At 39.7% G+C, this 26,703-nt stretch overlaps 1 protein-coding gene across 1 annotated transcript in view; it reads left to right on the top strand.

The window, feature by feature from the left end:
• Positions 1–26,703, top strand: part of ZMAT4 (zinc finger matrin-type 4) — a 243,187-nt gene that overhangs the window by 111,049 nt on the left and 105,435 nt on the right. The window contains exon 3 of the mRNA XM_047092314.1: positions 10,208–10,364. Within this exon, the coding sequence (XP_046948270.1) occupies positions 10,208–10,364 (157 nt within the window). The remainder of the gene's footprint in view (positions 1–10,207; positions 10,365–26,703) is intronic.

The raw sequence follows: 26,703 nt of genomic DNA, 5'->3' as shown, positions 1-26,703 counted from the left end.
TTCGTGCCTCTTTTCAAAGTTAAATATCAGAGTATATGCAACAACATGCATCACACTGGAAATATTTTCATGTGTTAGACATTTCATCATACTACAGGGCATGCACTGAGAAGTTCAGTTACTTCTGCCTCTAGCAGGGGCTTTCGGATGGCTCTTGCCTGAAGGTGTAGCTTCGTAGCAGCTGCAGGTCGAGTTCCATGATAGCCTTAAAATGCCTTTAGCCAAAATAGACATCAATGACCAGCATTCCAAGGGTAGCCAGCTAGTACTCAGAGGAATTCCAAGTATTACAAAAGAGCCCACATGAACAAAATGATTCACATTATTTTTTCCTTTCTCAATGGATCTTCCTCCAAGCAGAAAATGCCCAGAAAAAAAAAAAAGGAAAGTTAGGCCTCTAGTGTCATTTCTTTAGGCTTTTGGAATCATTTAAATGACATCTCTTAGGGTTTTTTTTCTATAACAGCTTTATTGAGGTATAACTCATATATCATAGAATTCACCTATTTAAAGTGTGCAATTCAAGGGTTTTTGTATATTCAGTAGTATAACTATCACCAAATAAAGTTGAGCATCATCATCACTAGAAAGAAACCCCCTTAGTGTTTGCTCCCAATCTTCCCTAACATCTCCCTCCATGCTCTCCTACTCCTTGACAGTCACTAATCTACTTTCTGAATTCTAGATCTTTCTATTCTGATAATTTCACATAAAGGGAATCATACAATATATGATCTTTTGTGATTGGCTTTTTTCACTTAGCATACTGTTTTCAAGGTTCATGTGTGTTGCGGGCATGTGTCAGCACTCAACAATTTTTTTTCCTGTTAATATGCCATTGTATGGATACAGCACATTTTATTTACCTGTTCTTCAGTTGATGGCCACATGGGCTGTTTCCACTTCTGGGCTATTATAAAGTATACTGCTATGAATATTTATGTACAAATTTTTAGGTAGACATGTATTTTTATTTCTCTTGAATGGAATATACATTCATTTCTCATTTTTCATGGTAGTTATGCTGTATAAAGTCACCAACTCGGAATGAGTAAATACTGAGCCATTGCTTCTAGAGGGAATACAGGGTTAAGTGCCTGCAAGTTGCTGGTCACAAGACTTCTGTCCACGGATCAATACATAAACTTGTTTTATGTGTGTTTCTATTTAAAGATGCCTTATTTAATATATTCCTTACAAATGATTGATTATGTGTACTATTTCTTTGCAATAAAACCCTAGCTGAGAAGACTCTTACACTTTCCTGACTCTGAGTAAGGTGGTAAATCCCACTGGCTTTTAGCTTTATAACAATGCTGTCAATTATGCTTTCACTATCCATTATTAGTTCATGAATCCACAAATTTAGCCACTTTTCCATCTTTCACATAGCTTTGTCATAGAACTTTCTGGAGTGGTTTTACATTCACATCAACAAATTTCCTCTTCCTTATTCTGGATGTACAGTATTATCAATTAACGTGGAACTCACAGCCAGCATCACCATTACTCATGCCTGAATGAAACTTATTTAACACATGTGTTTACTCTGTAAAGCACACCATGATCTTCCTGTGCTTCCGAACACTAGACAGCACTTCAGCATTACTCTTGGGGATCATTTTAGGCAGTAAAATCACCAACAAAAAGCACAAAAATGCAAAAAATGTGGCACTAAATAGACCATGAAAATAACACTTGTTTATAATATAAAAGATAAGAAGGCAGAACATTGCCTTGTTCAACCTCAGCTGGGATCATGTATGTCAGGTGACTCAAACTTTTGGTCTCTCCACACATGCCCGTGAATGATGACAAAAAAGCCATAAGTATTGATTTGTGTAACCACACATAAGTATTTGCAAGTAGGTAAATTAACAAATGCCTATGTGTGAATGACAAAGGTTGACTATACCTAGAAATGGAGTTGTTGGGTCATATGGTAACTCTATGTCTCAACTTTTGAAGATGGTTTTCCAGTGTGGGCTGCTGAATTTTACATTCTTGCCAGCTGTGTGAGGGCTCCTAATTCTCCACGTCCGTGCTAATGCTTTTTATTACCTGCCTTTTTCATTCTCACCATCCTGGTGGTTATGAAGTGATGTCTCCTTGTGGTTTGATTTGCATTTTCCTGATGGTGAATGATGTCAAGCATATTGTTATGTTGTACTGGTCCTTTGTATATCTTTGTAGAAATGTCTATTCAGATCCTTCGCAAACTTTTAAATTTGTATTATTTTCAAATAAAGTAAGGAGACCAGTACCACACTTTCAATAATGGGCAGAATGACTAGGCAGAAAATTAATAAGGGAATAGAAGGACTGAAAAGACATAAAACAACTTGACCTAACAAACATGTATAGAATTGTCTAGCTCTCCCTTTGTTTCTGTCAGTTTTTGCTTCCTGAATTTTCTGTGTTGTTATATGCATGCATATATATAATTATTGCGTCTTCCTGATGGCTCAGCACTCTAATCATTACACAATGTCCCTCTTTATCGCTAGTATAAATTTTGTTTTAAAGTTATACTTTGTTTGATAGTATAGCTGCTACAACTTTCTTGTGGATGCTGTTTGCCTGATATAGCTTTTAAATCTTTTAACTTTTATCTATCTGTATCATTGAAGTTAAAGTGTTATCTCCCCTAGAAAACATATAGATTAGTCATATTTTCCTTTTTATCCAATCTTATCATTACTATATTTTGATTCAATTTATATTATTTTCAAATATAGTGTTATTTTTGCTGCAGTTGGATTTATGTCTACCATTTTACTTTTCATTTTTATGTAGTAATCGTGTCTTTTTTGTTCTCTTATTTCTTCTTTACTACTTTCTTTTGCCTGAAGAAAATATTTTGTACTGCCACATTTTAACTGTTTTAGTGACTATTCCATATATTATTTTGGACTTTTTCTTTAGTGGTTGCTTTAAGGCTTACCCTATACATCTTGACTTATCGGAAATTTATCCTAGCTTAATTGTACCCAGATATAGAAATGTTACTCCTGTATTGCTGTTTTTTCTGTTCCCCCTTTTTGTGCTATTATTATTATGCAAATTGGATCTATTTCTATTATAAACCCAGCATTATATTGTAATAATTGTTAATATATGCAATTTTATATGTTTCAAAGAAGCTGAGAAAAACAACATGAGCAAGCTATATTTCAGCATTTGTTATATTAACCTTCTTATTTACCCTTTCTGATTCTCATCATTTGTTCCTGTGGATTTGACAATTTCAATATGGTGTCATTGCCTTGCTCTGGCACAGCTTTGCTTCCACCTACTCTCTTTAGTGTTGCTATTATCAATACATTATATTTGTATATGTTATTGGCCCAAATATAAAAAATAAATATTTTGCATATATACTCTTCAATTAGTTAATAAAAGAAAGAAGAGATTTGCATTTATACTGTTTTTTTTTTTTTCAACGTTTATTTATTTTTGGGACAGAGAGAGACAGAGCATGAACGGGGGGAGGGGCAGAGAGAGAGGGAGACACAGATTCGGAAACAGGCTCCAGGCTCTGAGCCATCAACCCAGAGCCCGACGCGGGGCTCGAACTCACGGACCGCGAGATCGTGACCTGGCTGAAGTCGGACGCTTAACCGACTGCGCCACCCAGGCGCCCCTATACTGTTTTTTTTATAACTACATATTTGCCTTTCTTTTCTTTTCATAAGAATTTAAATTGTTTTCTGATGTCACTTGCTTTTAGCCTGAAGAATTTGATTTAGTATTTCCCATAAAATGGATCTGTTAATAACAAATTCTCTTAGTTAAAAAAAAAATCTCTAAATGTCTTTATTTCACCTAAGTTTTTGAAAGTTTTTTTTGTTTGTTTGATGGATTTCTTTTTCTTTCAGTGCTATGAATATGCTACCCTTCTGACTTCTGGCCTCTAGTGTTTCTGATATGAAATTAGCTGCTATTCTTATTGTGGTTCCCTTGTATGTGATGAGTTCTCTTACTCTGCTACTTCAGACTTTCCCCTTAGTTTTGGCTTTCAGCATTTTTACTGTGATGTTTTTGAGTATAGATAATTTTGTACTTATTCTGCTTGAATTTTGTTGCATTTCTTCGACGTGTATATGGATGTTTTTCTTCAAATTTTGAGGGTTTCAGTCGTTATTTCTATGAATATTTTTTTTCTGTTATTTTCTCTTTCTCTTCTTCTGGTATTACTATTTTATGCGCATGTTGGTATACTTAATAGTGTCGCACATTTCTCTGAAGATGTATTCAATTTTCTTTATTTTTTTTCTCTCTCCTCTTGGATTGCATAATCTCTATTGATATATCTTCAAGTTCACCAATTCTTTCTTCTGTAAGTTCACATCTATTACAAAACCCCTGTAGTGAATTTTTCATTTTATTTACTGTACTTTTTAACTCTAGAATTTCTATCTGATTCTTTGATGTAATTTCTGTTTCTTCATTGATATTCTTTTACTAAAATTTTTAAAATGTTTATTTATTTTTGACAGAGAGAGAGAGAGATAGAGCGCAAGCTAGGGAGGGGGCAGAGAGAGGGAGACACATAATCTGAAGCAGGATCCAGGCTCCAAGCTGTCAGCACAGAGCCTGATATGGGGCTCAAACTCACGAACTGTGAAATCATGACCTGAGCCAAAGTTGGACACTTAATCAACTAAACCACCCAGGTGCCCCATTCGTTGATATTCTTTATTTGATGACACATCGTCATCACACCTTCCATTACTTCCTTAAGCATGATTTCCTGTAATTTTTTGAACACATTTGTAATTGTTTCAAATCTTTGAAGTCTCTGTCAGTTAAATTTAACATCTGAGCCCTTACTGTTGTTTTCATGTGTATAGGTTTCTTGCATTTTTTATAATCATTGCTATTGTCAAGAACTGAATATTTTAGTTTATATATTTGTAGCGATGCTGGATACTGATTCATTCCTGTTCCAGGGTTTGTTTTTGTTGTTGTTTGCTTATTTATTTGTCCGATGTCTTGGCTAGACTATTTTAATAGTGTATACTTTCCCATGATATGCAGCCATTACTGTCACTGCTCAGAGGCTCAGCCTTAGGAATGAGACAGTCACTGTGGGATGGCAGTGATTTGTATAGGACTCTCTTTGACTGTTTCTTTCTCTGATCTCTATTAAGCTGCCTGCCACTACTGGAATCATACTCCATCTTTTAGGCTGTGCTAATTGCTCGATGATTGCTCTATTGTTTTTGTCAATGCCCTGGAGTGTAAATGCTGCACACTGTGATCTAATTAAATACTGTATTTTTTGTGAGGCTAGTTTTTGAGTCAAGTCTTTGAAGTTTGTTCTGACTCCAGAAAGCCTCCCCTGAGCTATCTCCCTCGTTCTCTCTGGTAAGTTAGCGAGCCTATGGTTTAGCTTGTTGCTCTAATGGAGCTATCAGCTTTCTCTTAATTGCGTACCACCAAAGTCTCCATTATTTTTGAGAGGAACCTTAGGCTTAAACCTTTCAATACTCTATTTCAAACAAAGTCAGTTCCTTTGGAGAGGGTTTAGGAACTTTCTGTTCTTATGGAAAAATTTCTGAGCCTTTGCTGCAGAGTAGGGAACAGGGACAGTGGCTTATTTGTACCAGAATGACAAGCTTGCTTTATTAGCTAGGAAGAAATGGCAGGGTCTAGTCTTATCAGTTTGTCTCTCCTGACATTGAACCCCTGTCCTACAAGCAAGGTGAAGCAATTGCAGTCAGGGTCCCAAAATTCTTGGTCTGCTATGCCTAGTAGAGAACTTCTGTCCTAGGAATGAGGGTGGGTAGGGGGAAGAAAATATCTGATCTCTTGGCTACATTGCCAAGAATTTGTCTTCTGCATCTTGGAACTAAAGGGTATTAATGTTGGTGTTCTGCCTTCCTGATATGCCCTAACTGGAAGCTGATAGGAGAGGGAGCCCTATTTTCTTGACCACAGCCAGTCAGAATGGAGCTTCTATCATGCTTACCTGATGGTTGGTAGGGAGGGAGAGGGTTATTTCTAAAGTGCCATAGACTCTTGCTATTCTTACATATTTTTTGAATAAATATTTCTTAATTTTCTGTTTGCTCTTGGTATAATTCCAGAGACTTCAACAATGTTTTTATTTTTATTTTTTAAAATAATCTTTAGCATTTATGGTTGTTTTGCTGAGAGTAATTGTACAGAATTTCTCACTCTGACATTCTGGAGGTGAAAGTCCTTCTGTTAAGATTTTGCATGCACCCGAAGGAGAATGAAGACAGTTATCTGAATTAAGTAAAAAAAAAAAAACTTATAAAACATAAAAAGGACTTTCAAGACTTGAGTTTTGGCCACAGGCAGCCGGGATTTTCCACCTTGATTGAATCCTCCTGAAAACTTCTAACCTTTGCAAAATGCTTTGACTATGCAGGCTTAGGATACTCCACAAACTTTTTTTTTTCTTTCAGCAATATAGACATTACATTGAAAAAGTCTGAAATTTGCCTCCAGTTTGAAACCCATAATTTAGGACAATATTAGATTCCCCTTCACTTATTTGATAGCTTGGGGCCAATTCTTTAATTCTTTAAGCCAGAAACTCTAAATGTATTCATTGAGGTCAGTTCATCAAACTTTATGGAATTTCTGCCCTGAGTCATATATCCATATTGCTCAGAGTGCAATGGGAGACTCCAGTAAAGATGATATGATCTGTACCTGTAAGAAGCCATTAATTTGGGATTTAGATAGCCAAGAATACACAATTAAATTCTAGCACTTTGCAGACATTTATTTGGTTAGTACTGAGATTCTTTCTGGGTAGTTGTGTCTCCACCAGAGTCATTAGAATAGTCAGAGTTGGTGGTCTTTATGGTTGCTTTATGTGAGGTATATTGGATCCTTCAGTAAATAGCCAATAAACATGTCCTGCTGGCCTCAAAGGCTGCTTAACTTCTCAGGGCACTATTACAGTTTCTCTATTGTCAGACACTTACCCTTTCTTGGTCCTTCTTCTACAACTATGACATAGCTACATTTCCTGATATTTTCTTGCCTAACCATTGGTTCCTCTCTTCTATTATTCTTCTATTATTCTTATTTGATTCTTCTATATGATTATGTGAATGAGATTTCCCAGGAGAGCAGAAAGCTAGGAATATATATTAAAACTATGATGAAACTAACAAATTTTAGGACACAATGTTCCCCTACTTGAACCCACAAGTTAGTTTATAAATTGCTGATTCCTCTGGTTCTTTTTATGGCCATCTTCCTGACAGTCTGAAAGTTTCTGGCTCACAACGTGACATCCTTGCATTATCTGTCTCCTCTTCTGATCTTCACATCATGCAAATTATTAATCCTACAAACCAACACTCAGTCCTGCTTATTCAGTAAACATCTGTAGGTCCCCCTGGGTGTCAAGCATTGTGCCAGGTGCTGGGGCTTCAGTACCTTCAGAGATGATTTCCTTGATCTTAAAGAAGTTTTGTAGGCTTGTAAGGAGATCAAATGTGAAAAAAGACACATGTAATACTTCAGTGTTCTATTATAAAAGAAGTACGTACAGGACACATAGAGGACTCTAAGGTCAGTGCTCAATTTTGCAGGACAACAGAGGGAGGCAGAAAAAGCTTCATCTCAAGGAAGTGATGATTAAACTGAGCCATGAAGCAGATTCTAGAAAGACTGGATTAGACAAGAAGTGATGAGAAAAAGCATTCCAGGCATGAGAAAGGCTTGTTGATGAAAATCTACACAAATAGGCTTAATTTATGTTAGTGCTTTTTTTTGTTTGTTTGTTTTATTTTTTGTTTTGTTTTGTTTCGTTTTGTTTTACTTTACAATTGGGAGAGTGTGAGTCTAATAGGAGACTGTATTTTCTTGAGTATATTATTTTCCTTTTTATTTTCTGAGTACCTTCTCCAATTCTCCTGGTCTCAACCTCCTTAAGAAGAGAGAAGAGAGTCATATTCATATAGCACAGCATCTTACATATATGGCAGGTCCTTAAAAATGTGTTGAATGAAGGAATATCATAAATCGATTGATCATTATCCAATTTAAATTCAGCTCTTTGCCCTAGAAACTATTTCTGAGTACACTTCATATACTGACACCAGCCACTTTGTTGGGTTTCTAGCATTTCTGTGGAAATGTCTACATCTTAGAACTACAGGGAGAAAGGCTAGGCTTGGCTGGCACTTTTGATAGAAACACAGAAGGGATGCACAGATTGTAAATAGGTGTAAAGTGTAGGTTAAGTTTTGGCTTATGATCTTGTTCCTAATTTTAAGAAAAATGATGTGCTTTGACTTATGTATAAGAAGGTGAAAAATGAGTAATTTAAGTATCCACTTTCACTTTGACAACCTTTCTCTCTTTCTTTTCTTTTCTTTCTTTCTTTCTTTCTTTCTTTCTTTCTTTCTTTCTTTCTTTCTTTCTTTCTTTCTTTCTTTCTTCTTTTTTATATGCAAGGCCAATATCCTCTAACATATAGGGTAAAGTACCAGTTGGGTCTTTCAGCCCTCATGAGGTATCCACTCCTTATTTACTGGGCTCAAACCCTTCAGTAATTTCCTGATTTGTAATTTCCTGATATTCCTGGGCTTTACCCCCTGCATGGGTGCTGTGGCATCTCCTAGGCCTGGTTGCAGAAGTAGGTGACGAAAAACCAACTCTTCCTGTACTGCTTAGTCCAGTTAGTTTCCACAGTATATACCACAAAGGTGTAAAAGTGTTGGTGATTTTTTTAATTTTAACTGAGTGTAAGGGGAAAACTCAAAGTAACTCAAAGCTTTAAATCATCAGCAAGGATCACTCAGTGGACACAGCCTCATGCCTTACCCAGGTTTCTTGCCCTAAGTGTTCTCTCTGTCCAGGAAAGGACCTTTAGGGGAGCTCCTCGTCTGTATACAGGATCTATTTCCTCAATGGGCTCCCACCTCCAAACGGAACATTTCTTAAATCTCACCCATTAACTCTGATAAAAGGGTTGGGGAGACACACTAAGATTTAATAATCTGAGGTCAAGAGAATAAATGGCAGTAGGTGCCCCCACACCCCTCACTACACTTCTCCCAAAGACGAACATTAATTATGAGAGCTATTACCGATGAATGCCATAAGGAGGAAGGAGTTAGTTTTCTGACTGCCACTTAATTTGCAAGGCAACATCTCTCTAGCAGTGTGGACATCTTACTATTCTGCAGAAAATATATAATTCCCTTTTCCCATCCTAGCCCCACCTTCATCCTCTCCTCATGCTATTTTACATTGCATTCTTTGAGCCTGCTTGGAATAAGAGAAGGGGCTATTGTGGGGCCAGATCCTCATCCAAGGCTGCTCTTTAACAAAAAGATGCTTTGCTATGACTGTTCCACTGAGGATTAGATTAACTCCTTATCTGAGTCTGCCTTTCTCTCAGTCTCTAGGCAGGAGGAGAGCCCAAATTTTCATTTTCCCCTTGTATAATATAGGCAATTGGTGATCTTTGTGCACAATAGCCAGGTCACATGATCTGACAAAGGATTTATTTTTTTCTGAATCATGATTCATTTCCATTGTCTTACAAAAGAATAAAAATCAAGCTGGATTTAAGTATTCTGTGCCATATTTAACTAATCACCTTTCCCAAAGAAAAGGAAATTACACACACTCTCCTAGAAAATTCAGCCAGCATGGTCATCATAGCTTTATGATATACACTCAAGTTAATTATGAAAAATGTTCAACTTCCTAAAGAAATCTTAAAAAAGAAAATCTTGAACATGTGGCCATGTATCCTGGTGAGGCTAAAATTGGTGAAAGACAGAGCTGAATGCCAAATGATAATTTCTCCTAAATAATTCAGGTCATCTGAACTCTGATATTTTACTTACTTTAATGAGCATAATGGGTGCAATTAGAGACCATTTCCCTCATGGTGCCAGACACAATGTGCTCTCACCTAATTGTGGGCCCTGTTTTTCTTTGGACAACTCGTATCTGCGCATGTGTCTTATATTCCCTGTGTCTGGCAAGAGTAGCCACCAAATAAATGTAGGTTGAAGTCAGTAACTGAAAATGTTTGATAATGATTATCATGAATAAAAAAAGGTTGCAGAGCAAAAACTAGACAATTCAATAAGAAAGTTTTTGGTACATCTCATTTGCAACAGAATGGAATGGGGAAAAAAAGAAATTTTAAGACTTCGGGTTCTCGCTGATGTTTTTTCTCTCTCTCTCTTCTTTGCAGGGAAGTGATGCTGATATGGTGGATAAGAATAAGTGCTGTACACTCTGTAACATGTCCTTTACTTCGGCAGTGGTGGCTGACTCACATTATCAAGGCAAAATCCATGCCAAAAGGTTAAAACTGTTGCTAGGAGAGAAAACCCCATTAAAGACCACAGGTATGTGTATGAAAATGATCATGGGAGATACTGAAGTCCAGGAACCACGCCTATCCCATTAATTGTGCTTCTTCTTCAGAAGAGGCTGCCTGAATAGAACCTAATGGTAGATAGCCTTCAAAACCTAAAGGAATGGGACAGCAGACTTTGCTGTCATCAGAGGGTTGTATATGATTGCACATTCTCATTCTCTCACCCTGGCTCCTTCAGATTAATAATTCAGCAGCTGGCATCTTTTGCAAGGCTGTTTACATCCTGCAAGATGTTGTCTATCATATTTATCATATATTATATAAGATACTCTACCTATTACGTAAGGAATGCTATTCTTCTTAGCTTCAGTGTGTAATCCGTATGGAATGGGTAGTGTATTGTGTAGAGTGCGTTTATTCACTGTCTGTGTCAGTATGATGCAGGATATCATCCTGCTCTTATCTTGGTGAGGGTGTGGAGGAGGAAAACTGTGGTCTTTAAAATGCTTCTTTGCAGACAACTAAGGTATTCCTACCCCACCCCCCCACCCCCCCACCGAGGTGACATATCTTTTGTCTATGATTCCAGCCTATTAACTTCGACAAGAAGAAGCTTAATTATTGATAAAAGATCATTTGACCCTGCAATTGCTTAACTAAAATAATTCTTCGTAAGTGTATCAAATTATGAAACTAAACTACTGTTGATGTTGAATCAAGTTAGACTATTTGGACAAGGTTTAAATTATGGTGAGGATGTTACTAGCCTGGGTTATAATCCCAAGAAGCTGGGGATATATTTCATGATGTCTACTCTTCCAATGCAATTAAAATTTAGCAGTGCATTTTATCTTTTTGTCTAATGAATCATGCATAAATCGTGGGAGTAATTATTTTTTAAATGGTATTTTGGAGATTGGAGAGAGCCTAAAACAATACTTGGCTTTTATTCTCGCCAGTGTTTTCCTTAAGAAAAATATCTTCTTTCACCTAGAGAATAGCAAGGAATCTTTTCACTATATTTTTCTACCTAGTTTAACTGAAGGATATTGTTTTTGTGAAGGTGGCTATGACATTCAGATACAGGACGGGGTTGCGAAACACCTGAAATCTGGAGCCGAGCTCAGCTTGTTCCTGGGCACACGCCGTGTGTTAGCATTTTATAAGCAGCCACTCAGTTGAAACTCCTTATTCTTGCTCTCTAAAAGGTTGGATATTCACCTTGTAACCTACTCCCCAACAAATTTCTTAAAATAGACACCTCAAAGAAACCGTCACTGGAAAATTTCTACCTGTTTTCCACGAATGAGTAACTAGCCCATTTGTTCTTTCTGCCTAAGCAGAGAATTCTGTTAAATTTAATTTTGGAGGTAGTGATGGGAGAGGAGAAGCTGGATCTTTGTTTATCATGTCAATTAGCAAAGGGGAGAGTTATTCTTTCTGTAAGGAAAAAAAACACCACATGGCACAAATGGTTCCTTGTGAATTTAAATACATCCTCCAGATAAGCAAGTACCAGTTTGTTTTTCTGAATTCAAATACCCTCCGAGCTGGTAAATATAACTTGGGGGTAATTTGTTAGTTCCCAACAGTATATTCCCAAGGAAAAATCAGGAGCACTTAAACTGCACCCTTTACTCAATGACTTTGTCTTGGTGTCCACAGAGCTGGCCCAATCCTCAGTATGAGCAAAATCACATTGCCAGTTAGGGAAGAAGGGGAGGGAGGGTGGGTGGGGGGTAAGTAGCTTGATCCACTTGTGGCTTGGGGCTGAGGAAACAGATTTCAGTTGCCTTATGCCTGCATCTCCCTCTCTCAACTAGCTCATGGTTCTCGGGCTGCACATCCCCTTCTGTAGCTCAGGCTCTCACCCATTCTCTCGGAAGCTGCTTACAGCAGAAAGGGTCTTGGAAGATGGCAACACCAAACAGAATTAGAGGGTCTGGGAGGCTAAATTGGTCCCTAGGCTTGGGTTAGTGTCAACCCAGCTGCTGGCAGGGAGCAGAGGAAGCAGTGTATCCTTCTAGAGCCAGATGAGTCATTAGGTACAAGTATAAGCAGAGAGTAGGCATTGGGAGGTGTGGCACGGGATAAGGATTTGAGGGCTTAATAGGAGAGTGGAACCTAGCAACAGAGAATCTGGATACAGAGATCCTGCAGAGACTCAAGCTGGGTACCAGCATCGGGAAAGTCTGGCAGGTGGTAGCAGGGCCCTGGCTGCAGGCTGGTGAAAGTAAAGGCTGTTGAGAGAGTGACAGGACACCATTATTTAAGACAAGAGTACTGAGCTGGAAGTCAAGTATAAGGAACAAATCAGGAACCTGGTTTCCAGACCAAGGATATATAGGTTGAGGCTTGGTCTTACACACAAATTCAGTTACTGCAAGTAAGGATAAGGACCTAGAGGCACCAGAAAAGAATACCCAGTCATGGGCTTCCTGAGCTACTAAGCTCAATCCCTCCAGTTTGTGAATAGAGTCAGGATTGCCTGACGTTTTTTCTTGCTGCCGGAGGCCAAGCCCAGTGGCCATTCTTGAAGGACATCACCCTCGAAGCTGTGGCTGCCCGATGCACATCTAAGAACTTCTCTGCATACTCCATCAGATTGGCTTGAAATTATTTCTGTAATGAAAACCAAAGGAAAAAAAAAGAACACATAAAACCCAACCAACTGAATTAAGGTGCTAGAGAGAAGCGAGTCCCCTGCTCGGGGATGCTGTGTAAGCTACCCCTCCAAGAATAACAGGCTCTTGAACCAGAGTGATTTCTGGGTAGGGATAATTGAAGCACAAGTCACTGCTTCCCCCAGCTACTCCATCTGATGAGGGTGAGCAATCGGTATCTGTGAATCATTACCTTTCCGCCTACGCAAGATGTGCTTTGATCAAGCATCAACTGGATATCCTGCAGAATTATTGCAGTTTGAGTTGTCTTCTCCAGATGGGAGCATGTTTACTAGAATTTCTGAAAAGCTTGACAGACCTGCTGGGACAAATACCAGTTCCCATTCTTGTTGCTTAGTGCGTTTCAGAATCTCTTTTCCTGTTCATGCTTTTCTAGGTCCTGCTGCAAGATGAAAGCTTGAGGAGAATTCTAGGCCCACCCTGTTCTCATAGGGTCAGTGGACCTCAGCATGGAGGTCTTGGCCAAATCAGAGGCTGACTACCTGCTGTAGTCAGGTCATTTGCCACACTGTGAGAAGGATTTAGAGGAGGTGTAGGTCAGAGGCCAGAACAGTGAAGGTCATGAAAATCCTCTCTTTAGGGAGAGAATAAAGGAAACAGGGGTGGTTTACCATGGAAAACAGATTGCTCAGGGGCAAATCTTTGGAAAGTCATCATGGGAAAAAAGAGATTTCTGGGGTGTGTGTGTGTGTGTGTGTGTGTGTGTGTGTGTGAGAGAGAGAGAGAGAGAGAGAGAATGTGTGAAAACATGTGACTATGTATGAGAATATGAGTGTGTGCATGAGTGTGAGTGTGTGAGAATATGTGTGTGTGATTGAGAGTGTGTATATGTGTGTGCATGTGGGAGTATAGAGAGCATTTGTGAGAATATGAGAAAGTGTATATGTATGAGTGTGAGAATATGTGAATGTGTGTGTGAGGATATGTGTGTGTGTGAATGTGTGTGAGACTATGTGAGAGTGTCTGTGCATGTGTGAGTGTGAGACTGTGAGCATATGAGAGTGTGTGTTTGCATGTGTGCATGAGTGTGAGAGAATTTGTGAGAATATGTAAGAGTATGTATTTGTGTATGTGTGTGTGTGCATGAATGTGACTGTGTGTGTGAGTGAGGGAGTGTGTGTGTGAGCTTGGATGCAACAAATGTACCCAATGAGTAGGTAGAACATTAAGGAGTCAGATCTGAGCTCAAGATAAGAAAAAGATTATTAAGATTCAGAGATACTAGATTTCTGTAATGAAACCAAAAGGAAACCCAACCAACTGAGTCAGGATGGCGGAGATGGCAATGCCTGCTCAGGTACTCTGTGTAAGCTGCCCCTCCCAGAGTAACAGGTCCTGGAGCTGACATAGGACTGGGGCGTGATGGGTGACAGGGGGTTGGGGAGGGGTGTTGAAGCAGAAGCTGGCTGATACTCCACAGGGCATTTCCTCAGGGGGGTCCAGCCCAGGACATTGGCCTAGATGACATTTAAAATCCTTCCAACCGGATTCTCAGCCTGATACTACCTGCAGGCTTGACCCACTGAGCCGATAGGCAGAAAGAATGTTGGCCTGGGAGTTGGGAGATAGGAGCCCAGGCCCCAGCTTGGCCTAAGGTGCCGTGTGATCTCTGCTAGGTTCGTTCTTCTTTCTAACCTCAGTTTTCTCATCTGTCATTTAAATCTAACACTGGATGTGTTTACCTCACAGGCCCTTTTGCTGAGCAAACAATAGATTTAAAGAGCTTTGGAAAGTAGAAGGTGAACATGTGGTAAATAAGTTGATGGGGGTGCAGCCCAACTCCTTTCTTCTACCAAAGACTGACTTCCTGGTTAATGTGGGGTTGTTCAAATACTACCTCGGGAACAGCACACAGGGACATTGTGTGTGTCTCCTTGGAGGCAAGTCTTTCTGGGATGAGTTCCATGAACCGAAGCAGGGCCAGGCACAGGAGCTGCCCACTGGAGTGAAGCAGCGCTGGTGGGCATGGGGGGAAGGGCTGGCCATGGAGCTGAGGAGACTGCTGGGTGGGAAGGGGAGCTATCGGGAGGAGAGAGACCCCATCACTAAGCTGGGGGCAGGACCCTGGATCTGGAACTGGTAACTGGCAAGTAGATGCAATAGTAAATCATTTTTAGGATGAGAACTCAAGATCTCTGGAGGATAAAAGGAGGAACCAGACACCCCACTGAGAGCCCTGAGAGGGCATAGATCTCAGAGATGTGGAAGAAGCTCTGTTAGCGAAGCGAAACGCAGAATGATAAAGGGCCAGAGGCTGATGCCAAACCTTAGCGGTCAGGCTGCATCTGTTTTAGTTCTGCATCTGTAAGGCTGGGATCTGGCCCTGGAAGCTGCTCACAGGGAGCTGAGTCTGTGGGTGAAAGTGAGCACTTCCAACAGAATGAGGAGGACAAGTAACCAGACAGAGCCATGCACTGCCTGATAGCTTCATTCTGGGGTCCTGTGCACTTCGCTGTACTTTTTCCCACGTGGCTGCCTGGGTGGCCTACAAGGGTATGTTCGATGACTGCAGATCTGCCAGTGATCGAGCCCCCAGGGCAAGATCACTGACTGTGGGAGACCAAACAGTGGTTTCTAAAGATGTCCACGTCCCAGTCCCCAGAACCTATGAATATGCGTTACACAGCAAGGAGAAATTAAGATTCCCTATGGCATTAAGATTTCTGACATCTAGAATGATAATGTAATAAGGTTGTTGTAAGCCACTAAAATTATGGTAGTTTGTTAACTGCAGCCACAGGATAGACACTGACCTAAGTAAGCCCTTGGCCAAAGAAGGCACTTCCGTATGTACCTCTCACATATCCACCTTGGGGAACCTCAAGTGCAATGTAGACAGCGCTCACGTAACTCTTGTCAGGGGATTGCCTGAGGGGCAAAAGGTCTGTCTTTGTGTCAGGGTCTATTCCCGAAACACAATTTAATACTATACTGTACAAAACTTCTGGTCTATTTCCTATGATGTCAAGGTGAATTTCTTTTTTTTAAATAATTTTTTTTAGTGTTTATTATTTGTGAGAGAAAGATAGACAGAGCATGAGCTGAGGAGGGGTGGAGAGAGAGGGAGACAGAATCCAAAGTGGACTCCAGGCTCTAAGTGGTCAGCACAAAGCCTGATGCAGGGCTCGAACTCAGGAACCAAGAGATCATGACCTGAGCCAAAGTCAGACATTTAACTGACTGAGCCACCCAGGGGCCCCAAGGTGAATTTCTTTTCCTAGTGTGCAGGAGCCTGTACAAGTTAACTTTTCTATACCTCCAACCTCATTTCTTCTATCTTCTCTACACACAGGCCAAACAGGTCTCCTGCATCATCAGCCCTCTGTGTCTTCCCTCCTACCGTCCTATATCCAAGATGCCCTTTTCCCTCTACCTGTTGTAGATCTCAATACATTCATCTTCCAAGGCTCAATTCAGGTCTCATGCCATCTCTGAAATCTATCACGGCTGCTGGCAATACGAGTATGGCATGGGCTTTGAAGTTGGACATATCTGGGTCCCATCCTTTATTAGCAGAGGACTTCACTTGCCTCAGCCTCCTTTTCCCAATCTGTACAGTGGGTATAATGCTATTACTTATGTCAAGGGTTTTCCGTGATAATTACACAAGCTGATTAATAGATATAAAATGCTTATCACAAAGAGCTCAACCAATCTTAGTTCTGTCCACTGAGGAAATGGAGCTATTTTTATTTATTCTCCTCTGAACTCTGTGCCATATAATTTTGCACTTAAAATATCTTACTGTCCATTGTCCAAGGCCGTGTCCCTTGGGTGAGTTTTCTTCACCCATTGGTCTATAAGCACTCTTCACAGAGGAACCACATCTCCACAGTTATTCTGAATTCTGCCACATTCCTGTACACAAGCTTGCCTGCCATGTTCTTCTCCATGACAGAGAGTGACAGAAAAATGTAACCTGGTGTTCAGTCCATGCTTGAGGACAAGTACAAGCGTACAAGTATGGGCTAGGGTATGAGGTCACAGAAACCTGGGGGAAGAGAGGAATCAAAACAGCCACAGAAATCTGCCAAATGAAACATTAATCCAGGGTGATTGGACAGACAGGAGGAAGGGTAGAGCTAATAGAAGTAAGCAGGAGACCATATTTGAACAGAGGTTAAATTGGAGGATGGGAGAAATAGTCTGAATGCCCAAAAGGCTGGCCACTGAGGCTTTGGATTGTGTGCTGGGGGCTTTGGATGTGTGTTAGGAGGGAGCTAATAAAGGTGCTGTCCTGGCTGTCCAGGGTGTGGACTAGCTGATAGCAGTGGTATTAGGAAGAAGCACAGCCAGTGCAGAGGCTGGGGGTGGGGGCAGATATGAGCTGTGAGCCCTGAAGATCTCAAGGTAAGGATGAGGGAAGATCAGGAGGTGGGGAGGAAAGTTGAGTTGGGAATCCAAGGGGCATCAGACATGTCAGGTCTGACAAGCAGGAAGAACAAACTCAGGGCTGGGTGACTCTGCAAAATCCATCATTGTCTGTGGCCTCAATTGCCCTAGCCTCATGTAAGGCAGTGCATGAGCTCAACAGATGCTTGTAGGTTTGTCACTGATGCTTCAAGAGGTGGCTGTGGGAAGTCTTGGCTGGCTCACAGTGGAGCTTCTCATTGAGTAGAGGTTCAGACAGCTCCAGTCCTTCTAGGCTTTCTGGCCAAAGGTAGTTCATATTATGTGGAGCATGGGTCCTTATGCTGGTGATTGACTCGCCCAACAAAGCTGGAGTTCTCAAACAGAAAATGTCCACCCTAAGGGATAGAAGTAATTTCTCTGTCAAAGTTGAAATTCCCTCTTTGGGTATCTGCTATAAGGGAATTCATAGCATGGAGGGTTTTTTTTTTAAGTTTATTTATTTTGAGAGAGAGGAAGAGAGAGCATGCAAGGAGTGGCAGAGAGAGAGGTACAGAGGATTCCAAGCAGGCTCCACACTGTCAGTGCAGAGCCTGACACAGGGTTCGAACCCATGAAATGCGAGATCATCACCCGAGCTGAAATCAAGAGTTGGATGCTTAACCAACTGAGCCATTCAGATGCCCCATAATATGGAGGTTTCATTTCATTATTTTCTTAGCTTAGTTCCCCTTAACAAACATCTTGTGTCCTGAGAATAAGAAAGTGAATAAGACACTCCTTGCGCTCCAGAGGCTCCCCATGTAGTAGGAGAGAACACAGGCACTGGAAAACAATATATGACACAGTGTGAATGTCTACAAATACAATAGGATATTGAAGAGAGGTCAAACTAATTGTGGTTGGAGATGTCTGAAAAGAATTTATGAGGAGAGACCTTAAGTAAGGCCTTAATGACCATCTAACCAGTGGGGATTGTTAGGGAAAGGTCTCAATTCCTCAAAGGAATCATTTTTCTAGACTGGGATTTCTCACTCAGCAGTATGACATTCTCAGTTGGGGGAGGGGCTGTTCTGTTTAGCAGCATCCCTGACCTCTACCCAATAGATTCCAGAAGAGCCCCACTAGTTGTAACAATAAAAAAAAAAATGTCTCTAGACATTGCCAAGTGCTTCCTAGTGGGCAAATCTGACTCTAGTCAGGAACCACTGATCTAAATCAGGGATTAGCAAACTTTGGTCTGAGGACCAAATCTGACCTGCTGCCTACTGTCTGATCTGACAGCCAAAAATGTTTGTTTGTAAATGGTTTTAAAAAAATCAAATATTTCGTGACACAGGGAAAGTATATAAAATTCATATTTCAGTGTCCATAGATAAAGTTTTATTGGGACACTACCATACACATTCACTTACCTTCAGTCAAGACCATTTGGGGGCTACACTGGCAGAGCTGAATAGTTGTGACAGGATACATATGGTCCACAAAGCCTAAAATATTTGCTATGTGGTCTTTTCCACAAAAGGTTTGTTGATCCTGACAGCAAATGATCTCAAGGAAGAGGCAGCACAGAGAAAATGGTGCTGGTGTGGGTTTATACAAAAAATGCCAGCATTTTCCTGGGCTGTACACCTGTGAGGAGCAGGGGAAGCACTGGAACAGGGATCAATGGATTGATGTGACTGAGGGCAGAGGAATGTTTGAGACCTCTACATTGGGGAGGTACTCCGAGAACTAAGAATGAAGAAAACCCAGGGTCTTCCCCTTGTTGAGAGCAAGAAAGGTCCCCAGAGAAGCTATAAGACTTGAGTGACAGCTAATGTCTCCAAAAGGTCTAAAATTCTAAGATATTTGTGAAAACTAAACAGATAAATATTACCCAGATTTTGCCAACATCCTAATATAGTTGTAATTCTTGAGTTTTAGTACTTATTTGAAATCTATCATCCAAACTATATTAGTTTCCTAGGGCTTATGCAACAAGTTATCATAAGTTGGGGGCTTAAAATAACAGAAATTATTCTGTTATAGTTCTGGATGTTGAAAGTCCACGATCAAGATGTGGGCAGGGCTGTGCTCTGTCTGAAGGCTCTAGGGAAACCTCCTTCCTTGCCTCCTCCTACCTTCTGGTGGCTGCTGGCTTCCCTTGGCATTCTAACTTTGTGGCTCCAATCTCATATGCCCATCCTCTCTGTATATCTCTGTGTCCTTCCTCTTACTTTAAAGACACCAGTAAGGCCTGCCCTCCTCTCAGCATAACCGATTACATCTGCAAAGACCTGGTTTCCAAATAAGTTCACATTCTGAAATTCTGTGTGGACATGAATTTGAAATGTGAGGGGGGGCACTATTTAACACCTTACCCAAGCCAACTTCTTTTAAGTGATGGTACATGACACAGGTCACAGGCCCTAATATTATGCTTGCTAGCTAGTGTATTTCCCCTTTTTCTCATGATAAACCCATACAAACAAGATAATTGAAACAAGAATGGGACTTTGTTCTTACTCAAAATTCTAAAGAAGACATCATTTAGCTGTTCTTAAAATTTTGTTTTCAAAAGAATATGAATTGTGTAGTAGAAATCCGAAGCATAGGAAAAAAAAAAAGTTTTAAACCACAAGTATTCCCCCACCATCTACCATTAATCAAAGTGAAATTTTAAGATTATCCGTAATCTCAATAGTTAGGTATCGTATTTAGGATTAACAAGAAAATTAATTTGCGTTTGTGGTAGACACGTTAGTCATCCAAAATCCATTTGCTTCCTGCATTCCCCAGACTTTGAGTTAATCGTGTGTAGATGTAATGTGCATTAATTTAAGACCAGGCTACAAGACGGAGGAGGGCCATTCAACCTACATTAGACTTTTCAAGAACAAGAAAGATGCCTTTATTGTGATACTTTGGGGTTGTTTGTTATTGCAGAAGAGCCTAATCTATCCTGGTTGATTCATTGTCCCTTAAAGTTACTGTTTCACATATAAACTTTTATGAATACATCTATCATTCTTAGCAAAAATGGATATTGAGCACTCTCTTTTATGTAATTCTCAGACATCATTGGTTTGACAGGAAATGGCATTAGACTCAGCAGTAAACTTTCTTTCATTTTTGACCCTTAAGAGTTTGAAGTTCTTGTGATGTGTGTATGTCTTAACAGTAGAAGATTGAGAGAATAGTTTTGAAGTGTGTTCCAGAGGCATTACAGCATAATGGCTCTGATGATGAGTGCATGTAGACCACTTCCTGGCACATAGTAGGCATTTAATAAATATTTGTTAGATGAGTGGAAATTGGAAGCATACATGAGAATAATGATAGGCATTTAAATTCTATAGCTTTGTTTTCAAAGTAAGTTACCTTGGTTATTTAAATTTCAGTTAAATATAATGATTAAAAGCAGTGGTTTTCTAACTTTATAGGAAGTGTCTTGAGTGTCCACTTGCTTCGTTGAAAGAATTTTTTTTTCTCCTGGTAAAAATAGGTGAAATACAGAGTAATGTATTTTAACAATGAGACTACTGCCTAGGTGATTGTCACAAATCCTTTTAAATAGCATATAAATGAAGGCTCTGAAGTCAGACTCAGTTTTACAATCGGTATACCTGTGTGAACTTTTGCAAGTTATTTTATTTCTCCAGCCCTCCATTTCATATTGGAAAGATGATGGTAATAATTAGATACCAGAATTATTATAATAAAGGAGATGGTATATATAATACTTAATATAGCGCCTGCCACACCAGTAAGTGTTGAATGAGTACATTATTGTATGTAAATATATGTAGGTAGGGACACACATACACACAGTCGATATTCATTATTTGCAACTTCTGTATTTGTGAATTCACCTACTCACTAAGATTTATTTGTAACAACAAAATCAACACTCATGGCACATTAATGTTTGTTTGTAGACATGTGTAAAATGGTGAAAAATTTGAGTTGCCCCATGGGCATTTTCTTAGCTGAGGATGAATAAGGCAATCCTTGGCCTTTTGTTTCAAATTTCATACTGCAAATAAATGTCTTTTTTTGCAATCTATTTAGTGCCAGGTTTTACACATTTTTGTGGGTTTTGTTGGTGACTTTATTATTTAAAATGCCCCCCAAAGGTAGTGCTGGAGTGCTGTCTAGTGTTTCTAAATGCAAGAAGGCTGGGATGTGACTTATGGCAAGAATACATACATTTAACTTAGCTTAGTTTAGGCATGAGTTGTATATTGTTGACTTTGAGTTACATGTTAATGAATCAAGAATGTATATTAAATAAGGTATCTTTAAACAGAAGCACACATAAAGCAAGGATCTATATTGATCAGTGGGTCAAAATGTAACCTTATACTCAAGTAACCTAACCCTGAATTCATCCTAAGGAGCAATGGTTTGGTCTTTGCTAATTCAGTGTTCTTGGAGACTTTATGAAGAACATAACTAACTATGAATAACAAGAATTGACTATATCAAAAGTTATGTCCATTACATTTATATAAAATTTTTCAAGAAGTCTGTTCATCACGCAAAACTGAATAAAAAGATATAATATTTTAAAGATCCTAGTGTGTAGTAAAACTATAGTTCAGAGGGCAGAATCTAAACTAATAATAGATGATCACAGGGGCGCCTGGGTGGCTCAGTTGGTTAAATGTCTGACTCTTGATTTCAGCTCGCGTCACGGTCTCATGGTCATGGGATCAAGCCCCATGTTGGGCTCTGTGCTGAGCATGGGACCTGCTTGGGATTCTCTTTCTCTCTCTCTCTCTGCCCCCCTCCTCTGCTTGCATCCTCACACTCTCTGTAAAAAATACATAAAAAGATCATGACTGATAGTGTTAAAGACATTCTATCAGAAACATCACATTCATTGTTTTACTTACTCTTCATAAAAACCATGAGGTCTAAAGTATAATTATCTCCATTTTACCAAAGAGGGAAGTAAGACTGAAGGCAGAGTGACGTGCCTGATGTTATGTAGTGAAATAATGTAACAGGAGCTTGAACTCAGGGCCTCTGATTCCATGTTTCAGGACCTTCATCTCCAGGTAGTGATAAATAATGCTTCATAAAATGATCTCCAGATTTTTGCTCCCCTAATGAACAGCAGAGTTCACACTCTAAGGCTCTCACTAAGATGATTGGAAGCAGCAAAGCCACAAAGATATGTGTATAAACTTTAAATCAAGCATTTCTCATTTGTAGGAACAGTGAGCAATGTGTGGAAAAGAACAGACAAGCAATGATCTCGTCCACTCTGCTTGTTTGTGTGTAAGTGTGTTTATCATATATTCCTCTTCTGCAGTCTTGTTGGTTCTCTCCTTTCCTTCCTTCCTTTCTATGGAAAATGAGTGAGACAGAGCTTCAGAACTTTTCCATAAATTTCTATGCCAGACACGGAGTTGCTTATTTGAGTTCTCTGTTGAATGAATAAAGATCAGGGTGTTCTGGATCTGTTTGTAAGTTACATAAATTCAAATTTTAAATAATATATGCACTCCAGGTTCAATCAGCACCTCAGATTTGCATATAAGATTTTATATACTGCAGCAGTTCTATCATCTGAATCAGGTTATTCGGTTTGCCAACATAGCCTGTCTAGATACTTGTTTTAATAGATGCAAACAATACTTTGTCAAACCAGAGGATCTTCATAGCAGTGCATTTTCTTTTAAATTGGAAAAGCTAGCATGTTCTAAGATGTCATCTCTAGATCGATGCATTTGTTCTGATGATGTCTTTGGCTTTTCTAATTCTTACAAATGCAACAAGTAATAGATTCATATAATTGCAGACCTGGAAGGTGCTTACCCATCGTTATTTCCCAACCATGTCATTTTCCCGATGAGGAAACAGGCCTAGAGAGGTAAAGCCATTTGCCCAGGGTGATATACCAGGTTGATGGCAAAGAGCTTTCTTTTGTTTTGCAGTAATCTTCCATGATGTCAGCTGTCAAGAAAAAACATACCAATCTGGCCGCTGACTGTAGTACAGCGAATAGGGTTTAAATGCATAAGCAGTGTGAGGCTAGCTAAATTCTTTTGGCCATGACTTTTGTACACTGGATCACAAGCGGCTTGGAGCAGTGATTCGATCAAGGCTGCTGTCTTTTGATTTTATATTTGATGACCAGAGAAACAAAAGATCAAAGACTGGATGGATTTAAAGATTTTAACAATGAGACTACTGCCTAGGTGATTTTCACAAATCCTTTTAAATAGCATAAACTCACTTTTCTTTTTTGGATGATCAAATAGTGGTATAAGACAGTTGATGATTTCAGCAGCTTTTATGATGTGGTTATACCTTTGTTCCAGAAAGTGTTCTTTAACACATTTTTATGAAGGAATAGAGTAGAACAATAAAATTGTCAGTTTCCTGTGCTTAAGCTGAAAACTGTCAATAGAAGATGTGGTCAGGGCTTGGAATCCATACACAGAATGCAATACTATTCAGAAAAAACTCTGAGTGAGAGATTTTCTGGCAACTACTCTTAAATCAACTATTAAAGAACCCTAAAACTGGGACACCTGGGTGGCTCAGTCGGTTAAGCGGTGGACTTCGGCTCAGGTCACGATCTCGCGGTCCGTGAGTTCGAGCCCCGCGTCGGGCTGTGTGCTGACCGCTCAGAGCCTGGAGCCTGTTTCAGAGTCTGTGTCTCCCTCTCTCTCTGACCCTCCCCCATTCATGCTCTGTCTCTCTCTGTCTCAAAAATAAATAAACATTAAAAAAAAAAGAACCCTAAAACTGTCTAGTCTATGAAATTGAGAAGGCACTTGTAAAGTAAGTATCTTACCTAAAATAATTGGTAGTAAGTGTCCCAGACTGTATTCTCATCCTTTGTAATATCTGTATTATTTAAACGTCAGTGTCAAAAGTCTTGTGTAACATTTAGGTTGGTTGAATAATCAGATTTAATACGTATGAATTAATGGATTTCCCTTGAGTACAACAAATATCATATTTCTTTACATTTTATTTATTTATTTATTTATTTATTTATTTATTTATTTATTTATTTACTTACTTATTTATTAACGTTTATTTATTTTTGAGAGACAGAGAGACACAGACATTGAATATGGGAGGAGCAGAGAGAGAGAGGGAGACACAGACCAAAGTAGGCTCCTGGCTCTGAGCTGTCAGCACAGAGTCTGATGCAGGGCTGGAACCTACAAACCATGAGATCATGACCTGAGCCGAAGTCAGACACTTAACTGACTGAGCCACGCAGGCACCCCATATTTCTTTACCTTTTAAAAATCAGTGTAAATTACTTCTATCCTCTAGCCCTAAAGACAGGTTAGAAGACCCATCTTGGTCATTCTTTGGGGTGCTCTTTAGGGCCACACAAGGGCCTAGAGGCATGTGGACATCCTCAAAGAGATCTCAGCCTGTGGACTCTGGCTACTTTATGGTCATCCAGGATGCTGTTGTGTTCTGGGCCACAGGCTGTAGGTGAAGTCCCAGGGCTTCCTCAGAAGTGGATCTCACTTTCCTGTCTCCCTCTCAGGCCTGTCTCCCTCTCCTGTCTTCCTTCAGGTCGGTGACTTCCACTGATGGTTTCATCTCCTTTGTGCCAAGTGATGCTATGGAAAGGAAGGCCAAAACTCCATTATGAACATTTCTGGGGGATGTCCTGCCACCTGAGACACCTGCTTTTAATATGCCCAGGTCTTTAGCCATACCTGCAACCCTCTTTTCCCTTGCTCCTAACATGCCAGTTCCTTTCCTGATATTAGTTAGGCACACACTTCTTTGACACACAGACCCCCTTGTTATTCAGATAGCCTGATGTGCCTTTGTTCATTCCATGCTTGGCATGGAAAAAACCAGACTTCAAGGCTTAGGCCTCATTTTGGAATGAAGTGGAAAATACCTTTCATTTTTATGAAGTGAGTCCATAGGAATATAAGGCAATTAATTAATTTCTCAATAGGTTATTCTGTTATCTAACTTGTTATGTGACACTGACACCAAGCCAGTTTACTTACTTGAAAGCTTAGAAATATGACATTTTGTGTTTTCTTACTTTACTCTCAGCCTTCAGAGAGCCGGCTTCCCCTGTGTGGGTTTTCTAGTAATTGTCTGCTGAGCACACACATTGTTGAGTCTATAGCTTTAATTATGAATCCATCTAGGTTTTCAAGAGGACTTTGACCACTTTGAGGTATCATGAATTGCAGCCATTCTTATTGTGGGTGATACTGGCTAAAGACATAGTCTGGGAGTTTTGAGTGTAATCATCTAAACTGAGAGTCTTCAGTCAGTCAACAACCTATGCATGGTTGTTGTCTACACAGCCTATTGAGGTTTCACAACCAAGAAGCATAAGACTGGGATTGAAGGTGCACTCATGAATTCCCACGGTAATTATATCTTGATTAGTGTAAACTGCTAATGATTATCATCTTCATTTTGCTTTTCAGACAACAGAGCTGATGAAATCTTAATACCTGGACCTTTCATTTTCAGTTAGTAAAACTCATATATCAAGAATGCTGCTGGACAGGGGAAGCAAGAACTAACTCTGGCAAAAATGGGAACATTTTACTTGCTCTTTCTTAACACAAAGGGGAGATCATTTTTAGTGAAAATGATTAAGAAAGATGTCCATAAGTCTGCTTAACCCTGATGATTTAATATTCAAGAGTTTTGCCTTAAAAAAATGTTATCTCATCCAGTGCCTAGGATGGAGAGTGAATTATACCTAGAAATTCATAGAATCCCGAGTTACCATCGTATTCATTTCTCTGTTTCCAGCAAGATTCCCTTTAAGTCTTAAGTCCCATCATCTGGCATGGTTTAAATGCTCTCCCTTTCACCACTGGGTATTAATAATGCTCTCATTCTATAAACATTCCTCAGCTACCCACCCTATGGGCAGTAAATGTGTCTTAACATCATGCATCATGTTCTCTTAAGCTCCTTGTCTTCTAAAGGCCTACTGTTCAGGCTCAGTCTGTTTTTTTCTTTTTAGCATCTTTGGAAGAACAGCTGGCCATCAGTCTAAATTCCACAATCCTCTATGTGTCTCATGTGTTATTAAGTAATGCTTCAGCTTCTCGTCTTCTGGCTAAGTAATCTTACATCCTTTAACCATTACTCATACACCTCTATTCTTTAAGCCACCTCTCTGGATCTTTCCTACACTTTCTGGCAATCTACAATCCATCCCATATGGCTTTGAAAGGATATTAGATTGCTGTGGTAACCACAAACTTATGACCAGATACATGAACCTCTCATGACGAGTAAGTGAGATTTCTGATTTCCTCTTTCCAAACACTCCCTTGTCTCATGTTCACCACATTCCCAGTCTCTGTGAGGGAAGCC

The sequence above is a fragment of the Lynx rufus genome, unplaced genomic scaffold (assembly GCF_022079265.1).
Source record: "Lynx rufus isolate CCGP_SWC_20201006 ecotype Redwood Valley unplaced genomic scaffold, mLynRuf1.p SCAF_3, whole genome shotgun sequence".
In the NCBI taxonomy this organism is placed as follows: Eukaryota; Metazoa; Chordata; class Mammalia; order Carnivora; family Felidae; genus Lynx; species Lynx rufus.
The sequence above is the reverse complement of the archived record's forward strand: the minus strand, read 5'-3'. Positions and strand labels throughout refer to the sequence as shown.